Genomic DNA, 19,015 nt, shown 5'->3' with positions numbered 1-19,015 from the left:
GGGTGTAGGAGGGGGCTCTGGCCCGGGGCAAAGGGGGTCAGAGTGCAGACAGGGCTCTGGGCTGAGGCAGGTGGCTGGGGTGCGGGAGGGAGTTTGGGTGCAGAAGGGAGCTGAGCGCTGGGGCAGGGAGTTTGGGGTGCAGGTTCCGGGCGGTGCTGACCTCAGGTGGCTCCCAGAAGAGATGATGTCTCCCTCGGCTCCTAGGCACAGGGGTGGTTCCCGACCAATGGGAGCTGTGGAGGTGGCGCTCAAGGTGGGAGGCAGCACGGAGCCCCCATGGCTGCCCCTTTGCCTAGGAGCCAAGGGATATGTCACCACTTCCGGGAGCCGTGAGGAGCCGGGCAGGGAGCCTGCCTGCCCCACTGCACTGCCAACTGGAGCCCTGGGGCAGGGGGTGTCTGGCCTCAGCCAGGGGATGTCTGGCTCCAGCAATCTGGAGCCAGGCCAAGGCAGGGGAAGCCGGGCCCCGCAGAGCCCTGGGGCAGGCGGTGTCTGGGCCAAGGAGCGGGAGCCAGGCCCCACAGAAGATACGTGGCCATTTCCAGCTCGGCCCAGGGCACTGTCTGACGTGAGGCGGGGGCTCACTCAGCTCGGCGGCGTGCAGGTCATCCAGCAGGAGCAGGTAGCAGCTCCTCCCGCCCCTGACGCCAGGGGGCCGGGACCCAGGGAGGCCGGTGAACAGGGCTTTGTCCCGCATGCTGCTCAGGATGTGGCTCTCCAGCAGCCGGCGCACGTGGTCCGCGCCGAGGGCAGGCGAGATGGCGACACGATGGTAGGAGTGATTGGGTTGGATCAGCTGCTCCGCGAAGGACGACTTGCCACAGCTGGGCTCCCCAGCCAGGAGCACTGGCTGCCTCGAGCCCAGGAGCAGGTCCAGCACGTAGAGGAGTCGCTCGTACTGCAGAGCAGAGAGACCGTGCCAGGGAGGGGGCCCTGTGACTGTGTAGCACTTGACCAGAGGGGAGCTGTGACGAGCAGGGAGCGGGGCGGATTTGACCTGGGAATGTTGCAGGGGGGTTGCATTGGGGATGGGGGACTTCCCTTGAGGGAAGCTACCTGAGCTGTAACCTGAGCCAGGAGGGGGTGGGGAGAATTAACACCTTCTGCCCGGGAGACTGAACAAAGGAGAGGAGCAGGAGAGGGAAGACGGGAGAGAGCTGGTGGAGGAGTTTTTTTGTTTTCAGTCTTGGGCTGGGTGGTGCAACACAGGGAACCCCAAGCTGGGGTCTAAGCTCCCTGAACCCCCCAGAAGGACTTGATTGAGGGGTTCTGGTTGTACCTACACGCTCTGCTTGAGACTGTGTTCCTATCACCTAATAAACCTTCTGGCTGAGAGTCATGGTGAATCTCAGGAAGAGGGGTGCAGGGCCCTGACTCCCCCACACTCGTAACAGGAGCACCATAGAGCAGGGGATCAAAGGCGAGGAGCCACGTCTCCGGCTGCATGGGGCTCTTGGAAGAGCTCCCAGCCTTGCCCCCTCTGTGCCTCTAGCATCTGACCTCTCCTCTGGCATCCAGCAGCTCTGGCTGTTGCCAGTGGGAATGTTACAGTGTGTGATGGTCCTGGGTGAATCTAGGGCAGAACAGGGCAGCTCCCGGGAACCCCCTGGGGGCCAGTCATACCTGGGACAGCTCACAGGGACCCCCAGAGCCTGGCTATACCTGGGGCATGACAGGGCCTGTCATGGGGACCACTGGGACCTGGCTGTATATGGGGCAGAAGGGGGGAGCTCCTGGGGACCCCTGGGACCTGGACATACCTGGGGGAGGATGGGGGCAGCACACAGGGCCTGACTGTACCTGGGGCAGGATGGGGCAGCTCCTGGGGACCCCTGGGGCCTGGCCGTACCTGGGGCAGAATGGTGAAACTCTCAGGAACTGCCTTGATTCTGCCGGACAGATACTTCCCATCAAAAACCTCCAGTTTCCCATCCTCTGGCTGGGGATAGAGGTCAAAGACAGAATCGGCTGAAGGCAGCTCTATGGTGTAGCTGCTGCTGTACAGGACTCTACGAGCAAAGCTGTCAAAGATGGCCCAGTTTCTGCAAAAAATAGAGTCAGAGAGATGGACAGTGCCCTGAGCTGGCCCCAAAGAGTCCCTGCTGTAACAACTAGACCCACTTTGCTCCCAGAGCCAGGCTAGAACCCAGGAGTTCTGGCTCCCTGTTCTGCTCCATAGACCCTCCTCCCCTCCCCTCCCCAGGAGTCCTGGCTCCCTGCTCTGCTATAGACCCCACTCCCCTCCCCTCCCCTCCCGAGGAGTCCTGGCTCCCTGTTCTGCTCCATAGACCCCACTCCCCTCCCCTCCCCAGGAGTCCTGGCTCCCTGCTCTGCTATAGACCCCACTCCCCTCCCCAGGAGTCCTGGCTCCCTGTTCTGCTGTTCTAACCCATAGACCCCACTCCCGTTCCCTCCCCCCAGGAGTCCTGGCTTCCAGCCTCCAACCCCATCCTCGGAGTCCACATTCCACTGCTTCCGCCTCCCGGTGCTGCTCACTCATCATCCCCGCCGTTGTGGCTAGAGGGAGAAGGGCCATGAATGGCCCAGCCCCAGGGAACCCCTGGCTGGTACCTGGGGTGCAGGTGGCCACTGAAGCCCCAGATGTAGGCAAACACGAAGATGCTGCGGACAAGCAGGTGGTGATGGGGTGGGACAGCTTCATCCAAGCCCCAGTGTGAAGGGGCAGCTGAGACCCCAGCACCGCAGTTCTCAGCCACTGGGGAGAGAAAGTCAGTCACCCGGAGGCAGGGGACCCCAGCCTGGCCTGGCCTAGTGATAGCAGACCCCAGCCTGGACCTGGCAGGTGCTGCAGAGCTCCGAGTAGGCCCAGGTTCCAGACTGGCCCTGTCACAAGCATTCATGGGCAATGACCCGCCAAGGAGGATCCGTGCCAGTCACCCAGGACTCCCTGGATGGTGAGATCCTGCCCACCCAACAGAGAGCCCCGGGCAGCCTCCGCCATCAGGCCCCTTCCCTGGGGCTCTGCCCCTGCTCAGACCCCGGGGTGCCCAGAATGGGGGAACTCGGCTGGTCAGGATCAGCAGCACTGGGGACTGGTTCTAATCTGGACCCTGTAAGAGCAGGGGGGCACAAGGTCATTGGTCCTGCTGGGATTTCCCTCACCTGCCTGGTCCTCCCTTCTCAGGGGCTGGGCCTTCGCCTTGTCATGGCTCAGGTGTTGGTCCAGCAGAGCCTTCAGGAGCCTGGTGAAGGCTGTGGTCTCTGGGATGCCCCAGGCCACGGGGCTGCGCAGGTCGGCGTGAGGCTGCAGCACAGAGCTGCAATGCTGCTGCAGGAAGGTGAGCGTGGGAGGGAAGACATCCTCAGCGAGGCCACGCAGCATGACCACGCTCTCCTGGCTCACTCTGTACGTGTGGTAGATGGGGGCTAGGGATGACGCCAGCAGTGCTCGCCAGACACACGAGCCCCCACAGTGCAGGAGGGCGCAGTGTGTGGAGATGGATGGTGAGATGCTGGAGGCATCAGGCAGCTCAAAGAGGAACTTCACGCCCTCTGGGGGATGGAGCTGCTGCCCGTTTGGCAGGCTGAGAGTGGGCTCTGCGCTGAACAGCGACGAGATGGGATCCAGCCACTCGGAGCTGGCAAACCCGTCCAGCACCAGCCATTGCTGGGTGCCTGACACGCCCAGCCCAGCCGCAGGGGCTGAGGAAGCCATTCTCTGCAGGAGCCTGGAGAAAACGCCCTCCCTCCAGATGCCTCCCTCAAGCCTGCCCAGGAATTCAGCGGTGCTGAGGCTGTTGGGGCAGAGGCAGACAGTGCTGATGGGCAGGTATGCCACGTCCTTCCAAGTGCCTGGCCTGCCCGCTCCTGGCGCCAGCTCCAAGGACGCACTCACAGCCAGCCTGCTCAGCACCTTAGCCAGGGTCTTCCAGGCTGTGGTCTTGCCGCTGCCAGAGGGCCCCACCAGCAGGACCCCCGGTGAGCCCAGCAGGGCCTGGCAAAGCTGCACTATGGTGCTGGTGAGCTCGGGGTCTGCGTGGAGCTTGTCCTCATGTAGCTGTGCTATCACAGCACTCAGCAGCCGGGGGGGCGCCTGGGCCTCGGGGACCAGGGAGCAGGAGGCCGGGAAGACCCCTCGGAGCAGCTCCCACACTCTACTCCGCCGGGGGTCCTCCAGGGCAGACAAGAAGGGCGAGAGGCAGAGAGCTTGGATGAGGGCAGGCTCCTCCGCCAGGCTCTCAAAGGGTGACTGCTGGGCTGGGAGCTGCTCCCCGGGCTCGGGCTCTGGCTCTGGCCTCACCACAGGCGGATACACAATGCCAATGGCTGCCTCAATGACCCCCTTGAACAGGGCCAGCCGGCTGGGTGCAGGGCCCGGGCCCAGCTCCCCCTCCAGCCAGAAGAAATAGCTCAGCTTCTTGGCCAGGTGTGCTGCTTCCCGGAAGCCAGCTGCCAGCAAGGTCACCTCGGCCACCTGGTGCAGGTCGGGGGGCAGCAGGGCCACGGGGCGCACGGCCAGGCGCAGGAGCTCAGGGAGACGCTGCAGGGTGGCCAGGCAGCCGTAGGTCTCCCTGACCCGCAACAGCCGCTCCCCGAAGAGGATGTTGCCCAGCACGCGGGGCTGGTACGGCTCATCTTCATTCAGGCCCAGCTCTCGCAGGGCCCTTGCCGGCTGCTCCTGCCCTTCCCCGTCCCTGCTCTTGGATTTGTGGCTGGGGCTCACCTGGCCCGTCTCCGCCTGCAGGCCCAGGCAAAGCATCCGCAGGTCTGACAGGAGCTGGCTGAACCCTGACAGGACACCGGGCCCCAGCTGGTCCACAGCCTCCAGCAGCAGCCAGGCCCCGGCCTGCACAGCCCCACTCAGGTGTTGGCGGAGGCAGCCCAGGCCCATCTGCTGGGAGCAGTGCAGGGTGACGAGCTGGCGCCCCAGAGCCCTGGCCAGGTGCTGCATGGTGGCCGTCTTCCCGACCCCGTGGCAGCCCAGAGCCGCGCCACAGCGGAACTCCTCCAGGGCAAGCAGTAAGCCGAGGAAGCTCCTCTCCAGCTGAGGGCCCCCCACCAGGTGGGGGCAGTTCCCCACATACTCATAGCCATAGTGCAGGCGGATGTCGAGGACCTCGGCCCAGCAGCCGGGGGGGCTGGCGGCCCAGCTCTCAAGGGGGGCCCCGACTGCCCTGGCACTCTCGGGGTGCAGGACCAGCCGGTACTTGAGCAGCTGGGCCCAAGCAAAGGCAGTGGGTGAGTCGACCTTGCGCTGCAGCAGGTGGGCCAGCACGTCGCGCTGGCGCACGGTGACCGTGAGCAGGGCCCCCAGCAGCGTGCTGAGCTGGCCGCTGCCCGGCTGCCCAGCCTGGCTGCTGCGGTAGTTCCGGACATAGTGGGCCAGGGCCTCCAGCTTGAGTCGGTGTTTGAGCTTGAGGCCAGGCCTGCGCACAGGGCCGAAGAGCCGCTCCTGCACATCCGCAAACCACAAGGCCTCCTCGGCCAGCAGCACGCACTGGGCCGGGAAGCCTGTTGCCAGCTGCCCCCAGTGCTCCACCAGCAGGTGCAGCGGCAGCTCGGTGGGACCTGGGTGGTGCTCAAAGGCCACGTCGAGCTGGGGCCGCAGGGCCAGGCGCTGGGCCATGCATGCCTGCAGCAGGTGGAAGAGGGCCTCCTTCATGCACTGCTCCAGGGCGCACAGCCATTTAGTGACCTTCTGGTTGAGGAGCAACGGGGAACACAACGGCACCATCTCCCCACAGGCTCCCACCAGGCCCGTGGCCTCTGCCATGGGCAGCAGGACAGCATAGGTGGCAGGGTCTCGAGTGGCCGAGGGCTCACGGAAGGCCAGCTGGTGCACAGTTGGGAAGCAGCGGCGGGCCCAGGTGGTCACCTCCATGGGCTCCGCAGGTGAGGCCATCATAGCCACCACCTCTGTGTTGCTGAGGAAGAAGAGGCGGGGGAAGCCCATGCGCGTAGCCTCCAGCACGTACTCCAGTCCGTGGATGATGAGCTGCAGGTCCTCAACACCCTCGCTCAGCATGGTCTGCAGGGGCACACCCATAAAGCGGCTCTCCCGGTTGGCGGTGGCCGTAGGCATCATGCTGGATAGCACCAGGGGGTGCTTGGATGTCACCTGCATGAGCTCCCGGAACCTGCTGTCCAGCTTCTGGAACAGGCAATCCTGGCGCGAGGAAAGCAAGCATCAGCCCCGCAGAAGGGAAGCCCCAAGAGGCAGGGAACTGGAGGCAGTGAGGAGGGGAGGGAGGACTCACTGGCTTGGGACAGGGGCATGTGGTGGGGCAGACGACTCACCAGCTCGCTGCTGGGCAGGCTGATGTCCATCTCATACAGCACTATATTCAGAAAAATCCACTTCTGCTGGAAACTGACCCAGACATCCAGCAGGGCTCCTGTGGAGAGAGGAGTCTGGGGGTGAGCATTCCTGGGGTGCCCTCCAGGGCACTGGCCCAGGTACCCTGTGAGAGTATACAAACCCCACACTGGAGAGGAAGGGGCTAAGGAGCTGCTCTCTGCCCAGGTAGCCCTACCCCACCGCACCTGCAAAGCCGACACAGGCTGGAGGTGAAGCTTACAAAGCTTACAGTGGCAGGCAGACAGTTGAGAGGAACCTGCACCGGAGCTCTTGGGAAGGAACACCACAGGAGCTCTTGCTACCTGAGGCCTGGCACTAGTGGCCTGTCCAAGCCCACAGAGGAGGGACTGGTGACTCTCTGAAGGCACAGACTTTATCTTGGTGGTTAGTTATTTACTTTAACCAACGGGAAGAGACAGGACTTGTAGGGAGGGAGCCGCACAGCACCTGAGGGTGCAGGACTTAGCTGCCTACTGTGATGAAGTGGGACTGTTCTTAATGTTTCCTCTGAATACTGTGTGGGTGCCTCAGTTTCCCCTATGCATTTCTTAAGTCTCTAGGTGGTGGGGAAAGGCCAGTGTGCATAAATCACTGACACTCTGTCTCCCTGGCAACTAATGGCCAGGCCCTTCCCCCCTGCAAGGAGATGCTAAAGGTGTGGGAGAACAAAGAGGTCAGGTGACCTCCTGGCCCAGGAAAGGAACTCAGCAGAGAAGGAGGGGCTGGAGGGGGTTTCAGTTTGGAGCTGGCTGGGGACGGGGAGTGAGGGCAAACGGGAGTGTCTGGCTCGCGGAACCTCAGAATGGACCCGGCTGAGGGATCCGGTTCTCTGGACCTACAAGCTCTGTTTTAGCCCGTGTTCCTGTCATCTAATAAACCTCTGTTTTACTAGCTGGCTGAGAGTCAGGTCCGACTGCGAAGTGGGGGTGCAGGACCCTCTGGCTTCCCCAGGACCCCGCCTGGGCGGACTCGCTGTGAGAAGTGCACGGAGGGGCAGAGGATGCTGAATGCTCCAAGGTCAGACCCAGGAGGTGAAGCCATGTGAGCTTCTTGCCCTGAAGACGGTCTGCTCCGAGGGAGAGGAGGCTCCCCAAAGTCCTGACTGGCTTTGTGGGGAGCAGCTCCAGAGCATCGCCCAGGGACTTCGTGACACCTACCACTGGCATTGGACCAGAGACGGGTGGGTCTGGGCTCCCCTACTAACCCCTAAAAAGTGATAACAATGGAAGTCTATCCCTCAGTGGGGAACCGAGATGGGGAAGGACATTGAAGGTACAAGGGTCTGGACCATGAGACCCCAACCCAAAGGGGAAACCCTGAATCCCTCACTTGCCCAATACTGGGCTTTGTATATATACACCCCGAAAAGCATGGAACTGAAAACAAGACCTGGCCGCAGGGCTGACTCACTGAGGTATGTTGCAATGTGCGCCCAGGCTCAGATAAGATCTCAGGATAAACTTCCTCACTGTAAGACAAGGGACCAGAGGCCTAGGGAGGTTGTGGAAGCTCCTTCACTGGAGGTTTTCCAAAGGAGGCTGGAGCCGTCTGTCTTGGATGGTTTAGCCAATAAATCCTGCATCTTGACAGGGATTAGACTAACTGACCCTTGCGCCGTGGCCCCGTCTAACCTTATGATTCTATAAAACCACTGCCAACTGCACACTCCTGGATGTCGACTTACCACGCCACACTGGAACCCATACCGGGTATCATCAAATAATTACAACCCATACTCGATGGGACCACATCCTGAAAGAAATCTTTCCTGAACCCCCTCTTCTGATTAGGCCCCAACTGGAGTAGTGTGTTCAGTTCTGGGCGACACATTTCAGGAAGGATGTGGACAAATTGGAGAAAGTCCAGAGAAGAGCAACAAAAATGATTAAAAGTCTAAAAAAGATGACCTATGAGGGAAGATTGAAAAAACTGGGTTTGTTTAATCTGGAGAAGAGAAGTCTGAGAGGGGACATAACAGTTTTCAAGTACGTAAAAGGTTGTTACAAGGAGGAGAGAGAGAAAAAAAAATTCTTAACCTCTGAGGATAGGACAAGAAGCAATGGGCTTAAATTGCAGCAAGGGAGGTTTAGGTTGGACATTAGGAAAAACTTCCCAACTGTCAGGGTGGTTAAGCACTGGAATAAATTGCCCAGGGAGGTTGTGGAATCTCCGTCATTGGGGATTTTTAAGAGCAGGACAAACACCTGTCAGGGATGGTCTAGATAATACTTAGTCCTGCCTTGAGTGCAGGGGACTGGACTAGATAACCTCTTGAAGTCCCTTCCAGTTCTATGATTCTATGATTCTGGCCTTCAAACAACCTCACAACCTCTCCAAGCATCAGCAGCAAGTTCCTCATAGATCAGGACACACAACTCAATGCGGCAGCAAACCGTGCCAGAACAATAGATGCAAAACCTGGAGACACATCTCCACTGCTATGATGATCAACATCCGCCCCCTCCCCGCAACACATCTTTTAAGATCCATGGGCCCTACACATAAATGCCCCAATAACAACTATGTGGGTGAAACCAGGCAACCAATACATCTTGAATGAAGTCACACAGGAAAATGATAAAAAACAAAAACACCCTATCACCTGTGGGTGAACACTTTTCACGAAGTGGTCACTCTTTATCTGACCTCTCAGTCCTCAGCCTCAAAGGAAACCTGCACAACACCTTCCAAAGACAAGCCTGGGAGCTTAATTCATAACTTTGCTAGATATTAAAAATCATGGACTGAACAGACACTGGATTTATGACATATCACAGTGGATATATGTCTACAATCTATAACCCCCTAACCTCCACCCAGCTTCCGCCACCACACACCACTGGAGAGATGTTAACGGGCCACTTCACCTTGAATGGTCCCTTGAAATGTGTGTTAACTCCTTACACTAAACAATCTGTTCTACCTTATATTTAGCTGTGATGCTCTTAGCACTTTTTCCAGCCCTGAAGAAGAGCTCTGTGTACGCTCCAGATGACTGGAAGCTAGCTAATGTAACGTCAATTTTTAAAAAGTGCTCCAGAGGCAATCCTGGCAATTACAAGGCTGTGAGCCTAACTTCAGTACCGGGCAAGCTGGTAGAAACTGTAGTGAAGAACAGAATGATCAGACACCTTGGGGAAGAGTCAACATGGTTTTTGTAAAGGGGAATTATGCTTCACTAATCTACTAGAATTTTATGGATAAGGGTGATCAAGTCATACTGTGTACCTGAATTTTCAGAAAGCCTTTGACAAGGTCTCTCACGCTCTTAGTTTCTTTAAGTGGTCATGGGAGTTGCCTGAGTTGCCCTGAACAGACTTCAGACCCTTGCAGGCAGAATCTACCCTGAATCACAGTGTGGCTTCAGAGCTGAAAGGTCTGCTATCGACACGATCTTCTCGCTGAGACAACTACAAGAGAAATGCAGAGAACAAAAAAGCCCCTCTACATAACCTTAATTGATCTCACAATGGCTTTTGACCTTGTCAGTAGAAGTGGACTATTCGCACTTCCAGAAAAGATTGGATGTCCCGATGTGACGAACTGGGACTGTTCTTACTGTGGTCTGTGAATGCTGACAGGGGAGTGTGGCTAGGATAGTCTGCATTGGGGGATGGTAGACTGCCCAGAGGAGAATACCTGAGCGTGTAACATGAGAACCCAGGAAGGGGTTGGAGGCCAGGTGACACCTTAGCCCGGGAAACTGAACAAAGGATGCGGGAGGGGTCGCTGAAGGCAGAGTCTTGGAAGCTGGGTGGTGAGATGGCTGGGAGGCAGAGATTGCTCTGACCTCCCAAGGGGGGCTGGGATGCCCTGGGACCCCCAGATGGACCTAACTGAGGGGGGCCCTGTTGTCTGTGCCTGCAAGACCTGTCTTGGACTGTATTCCTGTCATCCAAATAAACCTTCTGCTTTACTGGCTGGCTGAGAGTCATGGTGAATCACAGGAAGCCGGGGGTGCAGGGCCCTGAGTTCCCCAATACTCCGTGACACCCCCCAGGCTCTAAAGAGGGAGGTGGGGAAGAGGGGGAACGCGGCATGCTCGAGGAAGAGGCGGGGCGGGGGCGGGGATTTGGGGAAGGGATCCAATAGGGGCAGGGAGGGAGCGGAGACTTTGGGGAAGGGTTGGAATGGGGGCGTGGCAGGGGCGGGGAGGGTGAGGCAGGGGTGGAGTTGGGGTGGGGACAGGGGGGGAGGGGGTTGAGCACCCACCAGCACTGGGAAAAGTTGGCGCCTATGCAGCCAATGTAAACAAAATATCTCTCGGCCCGCCAGCAGATTACCCTGATGGGCCACGTGCGGAAGGTTGCCGACCCCTGCTCTAAGTAGAGGAAGGACATTTCAACTGGTGTTGCAGACTGCTCATAGTTCTAGGAGATTGATGTTTAGGGTGGATTCTGTGAACAACCATCTGCCCTGCACTGTGTGATCGTGGAGATGCGCTCCCCAACCGATTAGGGAGGCATCGGTTGATAGGATCATAGTCGATGTAGACTTCTACACAGACATTGTTGGGCTGTGTCCATCACAGTAGTGAGTCCTTGACTTGCATCAGCATGGATAAGAGTTTGTGGAGGCTGTGTTTGTGGGGAAGATATACTGTACGGAACCATGCCTGACGACATTGCATGTGTAGTCTTGCGTGCCTGACCACAAACGTGGCCATGTGACCTAGAAGTTGGAGACAAGTTCTGGCAGCGATCTGAGGGCAGACCCGTGCATTGGATACCAGATCTGTTATAGCCGAGAATCTATGAAGTGGTAGGAAGGCTCTGGCTTGTATGGCATCCAATAGTGTGACGATGAATTCCAGCTGTTGTACTGGCATTAAAGTGGACTCTTCTAGATTCACGAGAAGGCCTAGTTTCATGACCAGGTCCATCGTTAGGTGGACAGCTTGGAGAGTGTCGGTTTCAGATGGGGCCTTGAGGAGCCAGTTGCCCAAGTATGGAAAAATGATGACTCCTTGTTTTCTGAGGTAGGCAGCAACTACCGCCACGAGCTTGGAGAACACCCGAGGCACTGTGGACAGCCCGAAGGGTAATACTTTGTACTGGTAGTGGTCATCGCCCATGATGAATCAGAGAAATCATCTGTGGGCAGGGTGTATTGTAATATGAAAGTATATGTCTTGGAGGTCGAGGGCTGAGAACCAGTCTCCCTGTTCTAGTGCTGGGATAATAGTGGAAACTATCTTAAAATGTTGCAGTTTGACAAACTTGTTTAGATTGCGAAGGTCCAGGATGGGTCGCCAGCCACTGAATTTCTTCTGGATCAGGAAATAGTGGGAGCAGAAACCCTGTCCCACATGCTGGGAGGGGACCAGTTCTATGGCTCCCAGGTGCAGAAAAGGATTTATTTCTTCCCATAGAATGGAGTTGTGAGAGGGGTCCCTGAAGAGGGATGGGGAGGGAGGGTGGCAGGTGGGATAGATAGGAAGGGGATGGAGTATTCTTCCTTGATTATTTCTAGGATCCACTTGTCTGAGGTGATGAGTCTCCAAGATGGGGAAAATGGAGCTAAACAGTCGCCAAACTGCTGGGATGTCGAAGCTGGTGAGAATGACTGGAAGAGAGGAAGGCTTCTCAGGGCCTTGACCACACCTTCAAAATTGCTGCTTCGGTGGGGATGTGTGAGAGGTAGCCCCTTGAAGAGTGGGTTGTCTCCATTTGGTAGGAGACCTCTGTCTTTGGCACTGGGTGTCATAGTGCTGTTGAGGAGTGTACTGCTGTGTTTGGGATCGTGGCGGGAGTTGGTACTTCCATGAGCGTCTCTTTGGCGCTGGTGTGTAGATGCCAAGAGATCGGAGTCCTTAAGGGAGTACAGAGAATCGTCCATGTGCTCCGAGAATAGTTTCTGGCCCTCAAAAGGTAAGTCCTCTACCGTGTTTTGTACCTCCTTAGGAAAACCCGATAGGTGGAGCCAGGATGTATGCCTCTTAATCACAGCAGTCGCGATGGATCAGATAGAAGTATCTACAAAATCTAACGAGGCTTGTAGGGCTGTTCGAGCTGGGAGGTGCCCTTCTGATATCAGGAACTGGAATTGCTCTTTCTTGGCCTTCGGTAGGTCCTGGCAGAGTTCCTCCAATTTGCCAGAAGCTGGGAATGGATGACGGGGATGGATCAATTGATGATTACCTGTTCTGTTCATTCCCTCTGAAGCACCTGGCATTGGCCACTGTCGGAAGACAGGATACTGAGCTAGATGGACCTTTGGTCTGACCCAGTATGGCCGTTCTTATGTTCTTATGGAGTAGTTTAAGTAGTTATACTTAGCCATAAGGGCTTTGTAGTTTGAGATTCTAAATTGGAGCATGGCTGATTACTATGCTTTGCATCCAAACAAGTCTAGGCATTTCCAATCTCTGTCTGGATGACTAGACTGAGATTGATGTTGACAGCCTCTCTCTTGCACCACATTGACTACCAAAGAATTTGGGTGGGCGTGTGCAAGAACAGAAATTCTATGTCCTTCACCGGAACATAGTATTTCTTGTTGGTGCTTTGCAGATCGGAGGGATGGATGCCGGGGTCTGCCACAACACCTTTGTAGGGTCAAGAAGAGCCTGGTTGGTGGGTAGAGTTATCTTGGAGGAAGAGGATGTGTGGAGGATATCCAGCAGTTTATGCTGCTGGTCCTTGACATCCTCCAAAAGGATCTGTAGGGAGTCTGCAATCCTGTGGAATAGATCTTGAAAGTGCCTGAGGTTGTCGGCAGATATAGGGGTGGAGGCACGATAGCCTCATCGGAGGAGGAAAAACCTAGTGTTGGTGGAGCCTCCTCCTCCTGTTCTTCCTCTTCAGTTGGTACTAGCGGGGGTTCAGCTTCCGGAGGGCGAGAGACTGATGGAGAAGGGAGAGGTGTAGGTCTCCGGCTTTGCTCTCTAGGAGGGCTCCCGAACTGTGCCCTGCACATGACCCAAGGATCCCAATATGGCCAGTTTGGAGGGAGTGGCACATGTGGCTGCATCCATGGTGGTTCCTGCCAGGACTGAGGACCAGAGGTAGACTATGGGTAGTGAGGATGAGCAGATGTGATTGGTCTAGTAGATGAGGAAGTGATGGAGCCTTTGTCTTCCTCCTCCTCTTCAGCCTCGTCACTGGGGAAAGGAGGTGCCATCCAAGGCAGAGAGAGGGGGAAGTGTCATGAGTTTGGAGAGGAGGGTGAAAGTGGGGGGAGGTCAGGTAGAAGGAGTGTCTGATACTAACAGGTCTTTAGAGTATCTAAAGTCTTGTGGAGGGGGAAAAAGCATCATCGGTGGTAGTGTAAGATGGTGCCAAAGGAAGGGTGTTTGCCCCTGAGGTGTCAGTAGATGGCACCAGAAACTTGGTTGGCACTGACGATTTGGTCGGTGCCAATGGCTTGGTTGGCATCAAAGACTTGGCCAGTGCCGATGATTTTGATGGTGCCAAGGGCTTACTCGGTGCCGACGGGTTCATTGGTATAGGAAAGGGCACTAGTGCCGTAACTCCTGCAGTTGGCCTGTCTCATTCCCCAGAGCTGTAGATTTGCCCGATTAGGGTCTGTAGACCTTTTCCTTGTGTCAGTACCAGCGGTACTTGGATGGGCCCTGGAGCTGTGTCCCCTGTCAGATGAGGTTGAGGCCACAGACCTGGCCAGGGATGGTGTTCCGATGGGCTGCGCCCCAGAGTGTGAGGAGGGAGCCCGTTTCTTTTTGTTGAAGCAAGAAAAGGATGACTTTCTCTTCACGGGATGTGGGAAGTGAAGGTTAGCAGATGACCTGGCAGAGTGTGGGGGCCTCTCCAGGGAGGAGTCTAGGCCCAGATCTGATGCCAGTTGCAGTGATTTCTCCATGAGGAGAAGTTTTAATCTGATGTCCTGGTCCTTTCTGGCTCTGGGTTTCAGGCCGAAGCAGTGGGAACACTTTTGCAGGATGTGTCCCCTCTCCCAGACAGTGGACGCACTTAGGTTGGCCGTCCATTACTGGAAAAGTAGCCCTGCAGGAAACACACCTCTTAAACCCGGGGGATTCAGGCATAAGGATGACAGAAAAAGGCTTCCCAGGCAGGAAGTAGGAAAAAACAGAAACCTAAGTTATGAGATAACTGTAGATGTAAAGTTAAACAAAACCAAAAGAAAAACCTTTTGGTGGGGGGGGGGGGAGGAGAAGAAAAGAGAAGAAGAAAATACTAACTATGCTACGCTAGCAGGTAAGATACTATCTATTGAAGGAATAGGAGAAGCAGGTTCTGCTGTGGATTCTGTCCCAGACCAAAGGCGGTACAGAAGGAATTAGGGGTGGTTGGACCGCTCAGTGCTATATATACGTCCTGCACACAGCACGAGATGGGAGAAGTCCAATGGCCACTGCTGATGAAGATTTTCAATATCAGGCGCAGGGGGCCCTGCCGCACCTACAAGTGGAGCACTCATAAGGACATCACTCAAAGAAGAACCAGGTAAGTTCATGGAGTCATTCAACCAAGGAGGTGCACTGCCTCCGGGTGCCAGACTGCATGCTGTGGTGTGACTGTTATGCTTATAAGCAGCACACGGGATGTTTTTTAGGGGAAAAGGCAATATGCTGTGCTTACTGAAGATATAACAATTAGCATATGCATTTAATTACACACACACACACACACACTGTCCTGCCAGTCAGTATTATAGTTGCTAGTTTTATGGCAAGGCACCCTGTTTATATAGTGATTTTTTTACTGGGACCAATGAGTTTTCTACCGTTCTATAATTAATTGTTGTTTGGTTTCTTTTATTTGTTTTTAATTTTTTAATTTTGTTTTTTTTATTAATTTTTTTAGGGAGTTATTTTATGCTGGTTTTGATTACAGCGATATTGTTTTTATTGATAGGAGCTTGTTTTATTTTTAGAGTTGTTAATTTGCTTTTTATTGATATTTTAATAGGGACGTGTTGCAATCCTTTGGCACCTTTGTGTTTGTTTTGGGGTTTTTTTTAGAATATTTGGTTTAGTGATGGCTTTTATACTTATTTTTTAATATTTATTTTCTATTTATATACAAAACAGAATTAATTTACACAAAATATTTTGAACAGGAACATCAAATTTGCAATGTAGAAGAAAAACAATTATGGCATTTTTTACTTGTTTTAAAATGCTAAGCCTATAACGAAGTGGTGATCCTCAAAGGTCTGTTACTGCCTTGAAATCAGTTCAGACACAAAGAAATTTTGGCTGATGCATTTTTACCAATGGCCCTTTAGGCCTTTTTTTTTTTTGCTATTTAAAAAGGATGGCTGGCAGGATATGGTCAAATTATACATTAATACATTTAATACATGCAGTGCAATATTATTTTTAATTTTTTAATTTAAATTATACAAAATACAAACATAAAATGTTATTACTACATGACAGCCCCGGGAGTCTCTTGCTTCGCTGAGCCAAAGAGGACGGCACAGTGGAACAGGATGGCGTTCAGTGGCACTGGTACCAGTCGAGAACCCCGCCCGAGGCTCATTGTGCACCAGGCAGCGCCTTGGCACCAAGCGCACTGTACTCTGCTTCCCAGCTTGACTGCTGGACAGTCTCTGTGGTGCCTGAGATCTCGAGCTCCTGGATGATGGGTCCCTCGATGCCATCTTCCAGTGTTTCTTCTTTGGTATCAGAGATCAGTGCCGAAACTCTGCCCCAACAGGAGGAGCATTCCTAATGCAAGTGGCAGTGGTCGGTGACTGCCCTGAGCAGGAAGGTTGCAAGGCTGGGTGCAGGGCTGTGTCCATAAGGAGGGGCTTTAGCCTGACTCACAGATCACTAAGGCCAGAAGGGACTATCATGATCATCAAGTCTGACCTCCTGCACATCACAGGCCAGAGAATCTCACCTGTCCACTTCTGCAGTAGGCCCATAACCTCTAGCTGAGTTACTAAAGTCCTCAAATCTGACCTCCTGGTCCTTTTAGGTTATGGGCTTAAAGTCCCTGCAAATCTGGCAATCGTCGCTGATGTGAGCTTCTCCTAGGCACTTCATGCACCTGGAGTGGGGGTCACTGACTGGTATTGGCTTCTTGCATCCATTGCAAGGTTTGAAGCCCATGAACCAAGGTGTGCCCCAGCACTGGGCATCAGTACCCAGAATCAGCAGGAAATGAAGCACAAAGGAAGTACACTAGTAAAAGAAAAAGGAACCTTACTGCTAAAACGCTCCACTAAGACTGCTAACAAATACCAACTATGTAAACTACACAAGACTAAGAAAGACGGAAACACTTGCAGTAGCACGCTCTGACAGCCATCACAGATGGTAAGAAGGAACTGAGGGAGGGCGGGGATGACTCTGCCCTTTAGACCACAAGCAGCAGCAGCACGAGCATATGCTGCCCAATACGTATCACTTAGGAAATCTCTGACGCTGGTGCACTGGGTGTGCATACAGCTGAAGTGGAATGGACACGGCAATCACTTGAAAAACTTCGTTTACTGTAAAAATTGCTCTACAAAGATCCTATTCTCCCTGCTCTGCTGGTCCGTGCAAGTCCAGCATGTGGGCACACAAAGCGTCTCTGGTTTCCGTTCCCATGTGTGTCCTGCTGTAGCTGTGACAGGTGCACTTGCTGGCTCAGTGTACCAGTTCAGCCACCCGGGGCAAACGGCCCACCTTTGGATTCACAAAGATTGTGAAGGGCACAGCAAGACATAGTGATGCGGTCAGCATTAATCACACTGGGATTGAAACAGCTCTGTAAACAGTGCCAGCAAGATTTCAATCTGCCAATCGCACATTCACCCCCTCTACACCCACGCCAGGCCCTCGGAAAGCAGGAGATGGGTTCATAAGCCAAGACAAAAGGGGGTATGCAGGGTCCCCTAGAATAACAGTGAGGACAGTAACTCCCATTATGTCATTTGGTATCATTTGGTGGGAATAGCGTCCATGAATGTAGACCCCTGATCAGTGGAAAGCCCTCACATCATGAACTTTTCCAGTGCAGGCCACACTGGTGTCCATAAATCGGCTTCTGTGGCCCAAAAGGGCCTGCATAACAATGGAGTAGTGCCCTGCAAGGAGGGCAAGCTGTGGGCTGCAAGAACTTCCTCTCCAGTGCCGTGGGATGGACAGTCACCTCAAACAAGGCTACAGAGGCTACAGCTGGGGAGGGCACGAGGAAGCCTGGAAGAAGCTGGTTGGACTCATCTCTGCGTCATGCAGTGTGGACATGTGAGCGTGGGTATGAGTCCCAGGTCCAGAAATGCTAACCCTAGGGTCAGGGTTCAGTGTGGACATGTGAGCGTGGGTATGAGTCCCAGGTCCAGAAATGCTAACCCTAGGGTCAGGGTTCAGTGTGGACATGTGAGCGTGGTATGAGTCCCAGGTCCAGAAATGCTAACCCTAGGGTCAGGGTTCAGTGTGGACGCTCAATCCCAGGCCTACAAACACCAGTTCCCACAGAGCCCGGGCTCAGATTGTAGTGCAGGCACACCATGAAAGGAGAAGCCGCCACCAAGCAAAACAGCTGTAAGAAAGGGGAACACCCAGGTAGAAATCAACTTGTCACACACCCCCACACACCCCGCCAAACCAGTGCCAAGTGCCCCAGAGGGAATGACCAGAACAGGGAATCATCGAGTGACCCATCCCTGTTGCCCACTCCCAGCTTCCAGCCAAGGATTCCCCTTCACACCCCCAGGCCCGCACCAAAGCCACGCAAGGTACTGGTCCAGCTCTCTGCCTCCTCCCGGAGCTCCATGGCGTGGGGTGAAAGGATGATGTTCTTCAAGGTTAGCAGGCTTTTCTCTGTCAGGGCCTTGAGTTCTGCTGTGTCTGGATTCAGGGAGAGAAGAGGTGAAGACTCTGGCAACCCTGAGGGGCCCAAAGAGGTGCTGGAGCCAGGGCTGAGGCCTCGCACACACGTGCATGCATGGGGGCAATTGGCCCAGCATAAGCCCTGTACCTTGGTGATGGAGATGCTCTGAGCTTTGGACACTCCTGGGACACTGCTGCCCCAGCCCTGGACTCTGGAACAGTGGGTGGGACAGGTGAGTTTCCCCCAAACCTGGAGCCTGAAACTTCCAGTGAGGATGGGAACCAGCCAGGGCCACAGCAGCTCAAGTCCTACACTCCCTGGAGAGACTCCTGGGAACTCTGGGTAGCTGCACTGGACAGGGCGGAGTCCATGTCCCAAGGGGACGCGGAGCCATGGTCTGGCTAGTCTCATGGTCTGAAAGGAGCGGGTAGTCAGAGGGCAACAGCCACCCCATGTCTCCCTGGGAGGCAGAGTGCTGGCTCTGGTCCCAGCTCTGCTCAGACCCACCTTCCCCCCGCCCCCGTGCAGCCTGTGACAAAGTGGGAATTTGGGGTAATATTTTCATTATTCCTACACGTCCTTCAGTTTCCTCTGTACTTTGCATTGCTACCCCTGGGGGACGCGGTGCTGCCTGCATGGAATAAACAGGGTAGTTAAGGAGCTGGTTGAAAGCGACCCAGATTAACACAGGCCCAGAGAGACATTAGGAAGTCCCAACAACGGAACGCCCGACACTCAGCAGTGGGGAACTCTGGCAGGTGGGATTGTGAACTCCACACGCCCTGCCTGGAGACAAAGGACTGGAGATGGCCAGCAGGGGTTTCTGAAGAAGCTGGCTGCTCTCCCCTGGGACTGGGTCAGGACACAGACAGACACTTGGCTGGCGTTTTGCACTGGCTTGGCCAGGGTGGATGTGGCTTCACCTTTGCCTCTCTGAGCTAGCCAAGGA

General features: G+C 55.0%; 1 protein-coding gene across 1 annotated transcript in view; it reads right to left on the bottom strand.

Annotated features, from left to right (window-relative positions):
- LOC128823074 (dynein heavy chain domain-containing protein 1-like) overlaps positions 1 to 19,015 on the bottom strand; it is an 89,552-nt gene that overhangs the window by 54,914 nt on the left and 15,623 nt on the right. Inside the window, exons 8-13 of the mRNA XM_054005186.1 lie at positions 17,976 to 18,083; positions 6,259 to 6,356; positions 3,055 to 6,127; positions 2,572 to 2,716; positions 1,850 to 2,042; positions 586 to 898 (exon numbers count right to left, since the gene is read on the bottom strand). Coding sequence (XP_053861161.1) covers positions 586 to 898; positions 1,850 to 2,042; positions 2,572 to 2,716; positions 3,055 to 6,127; positions 6,259 to 6,356; positions 17,976 to 18,083 — 3,930 coding nt within the window. The remainder of the gene's footprint in view (positions 1 to 585; positions 899 to 1,849; positions 2,043 to 2,571; positions 2,717 to 3,054; positions 6,128 to 6,258; positions 6,357 to 17,975; positions 18,084 to 19,015) is intronic.

Source organism: Malaclemys terrapin, chromosome 1, assembly GCF_027887155.1.
Source record: "Malaclemys terrapin pileata isolate rMalTer1 chromosome 1, rMalTer1.hap1, whole genome shotgun sequence".
NCBI classification, from domain to species: Eukaryota; Metazoa; Chordata; order Testudines; family Emydidae; genus Malaclemys; species Malaclemys terrapin.
The sequence above is the reverse complement of the archived record's forward strand: the minus strand, read 5'-3'. Positions and strand labels throughout refer to the sequence as shown.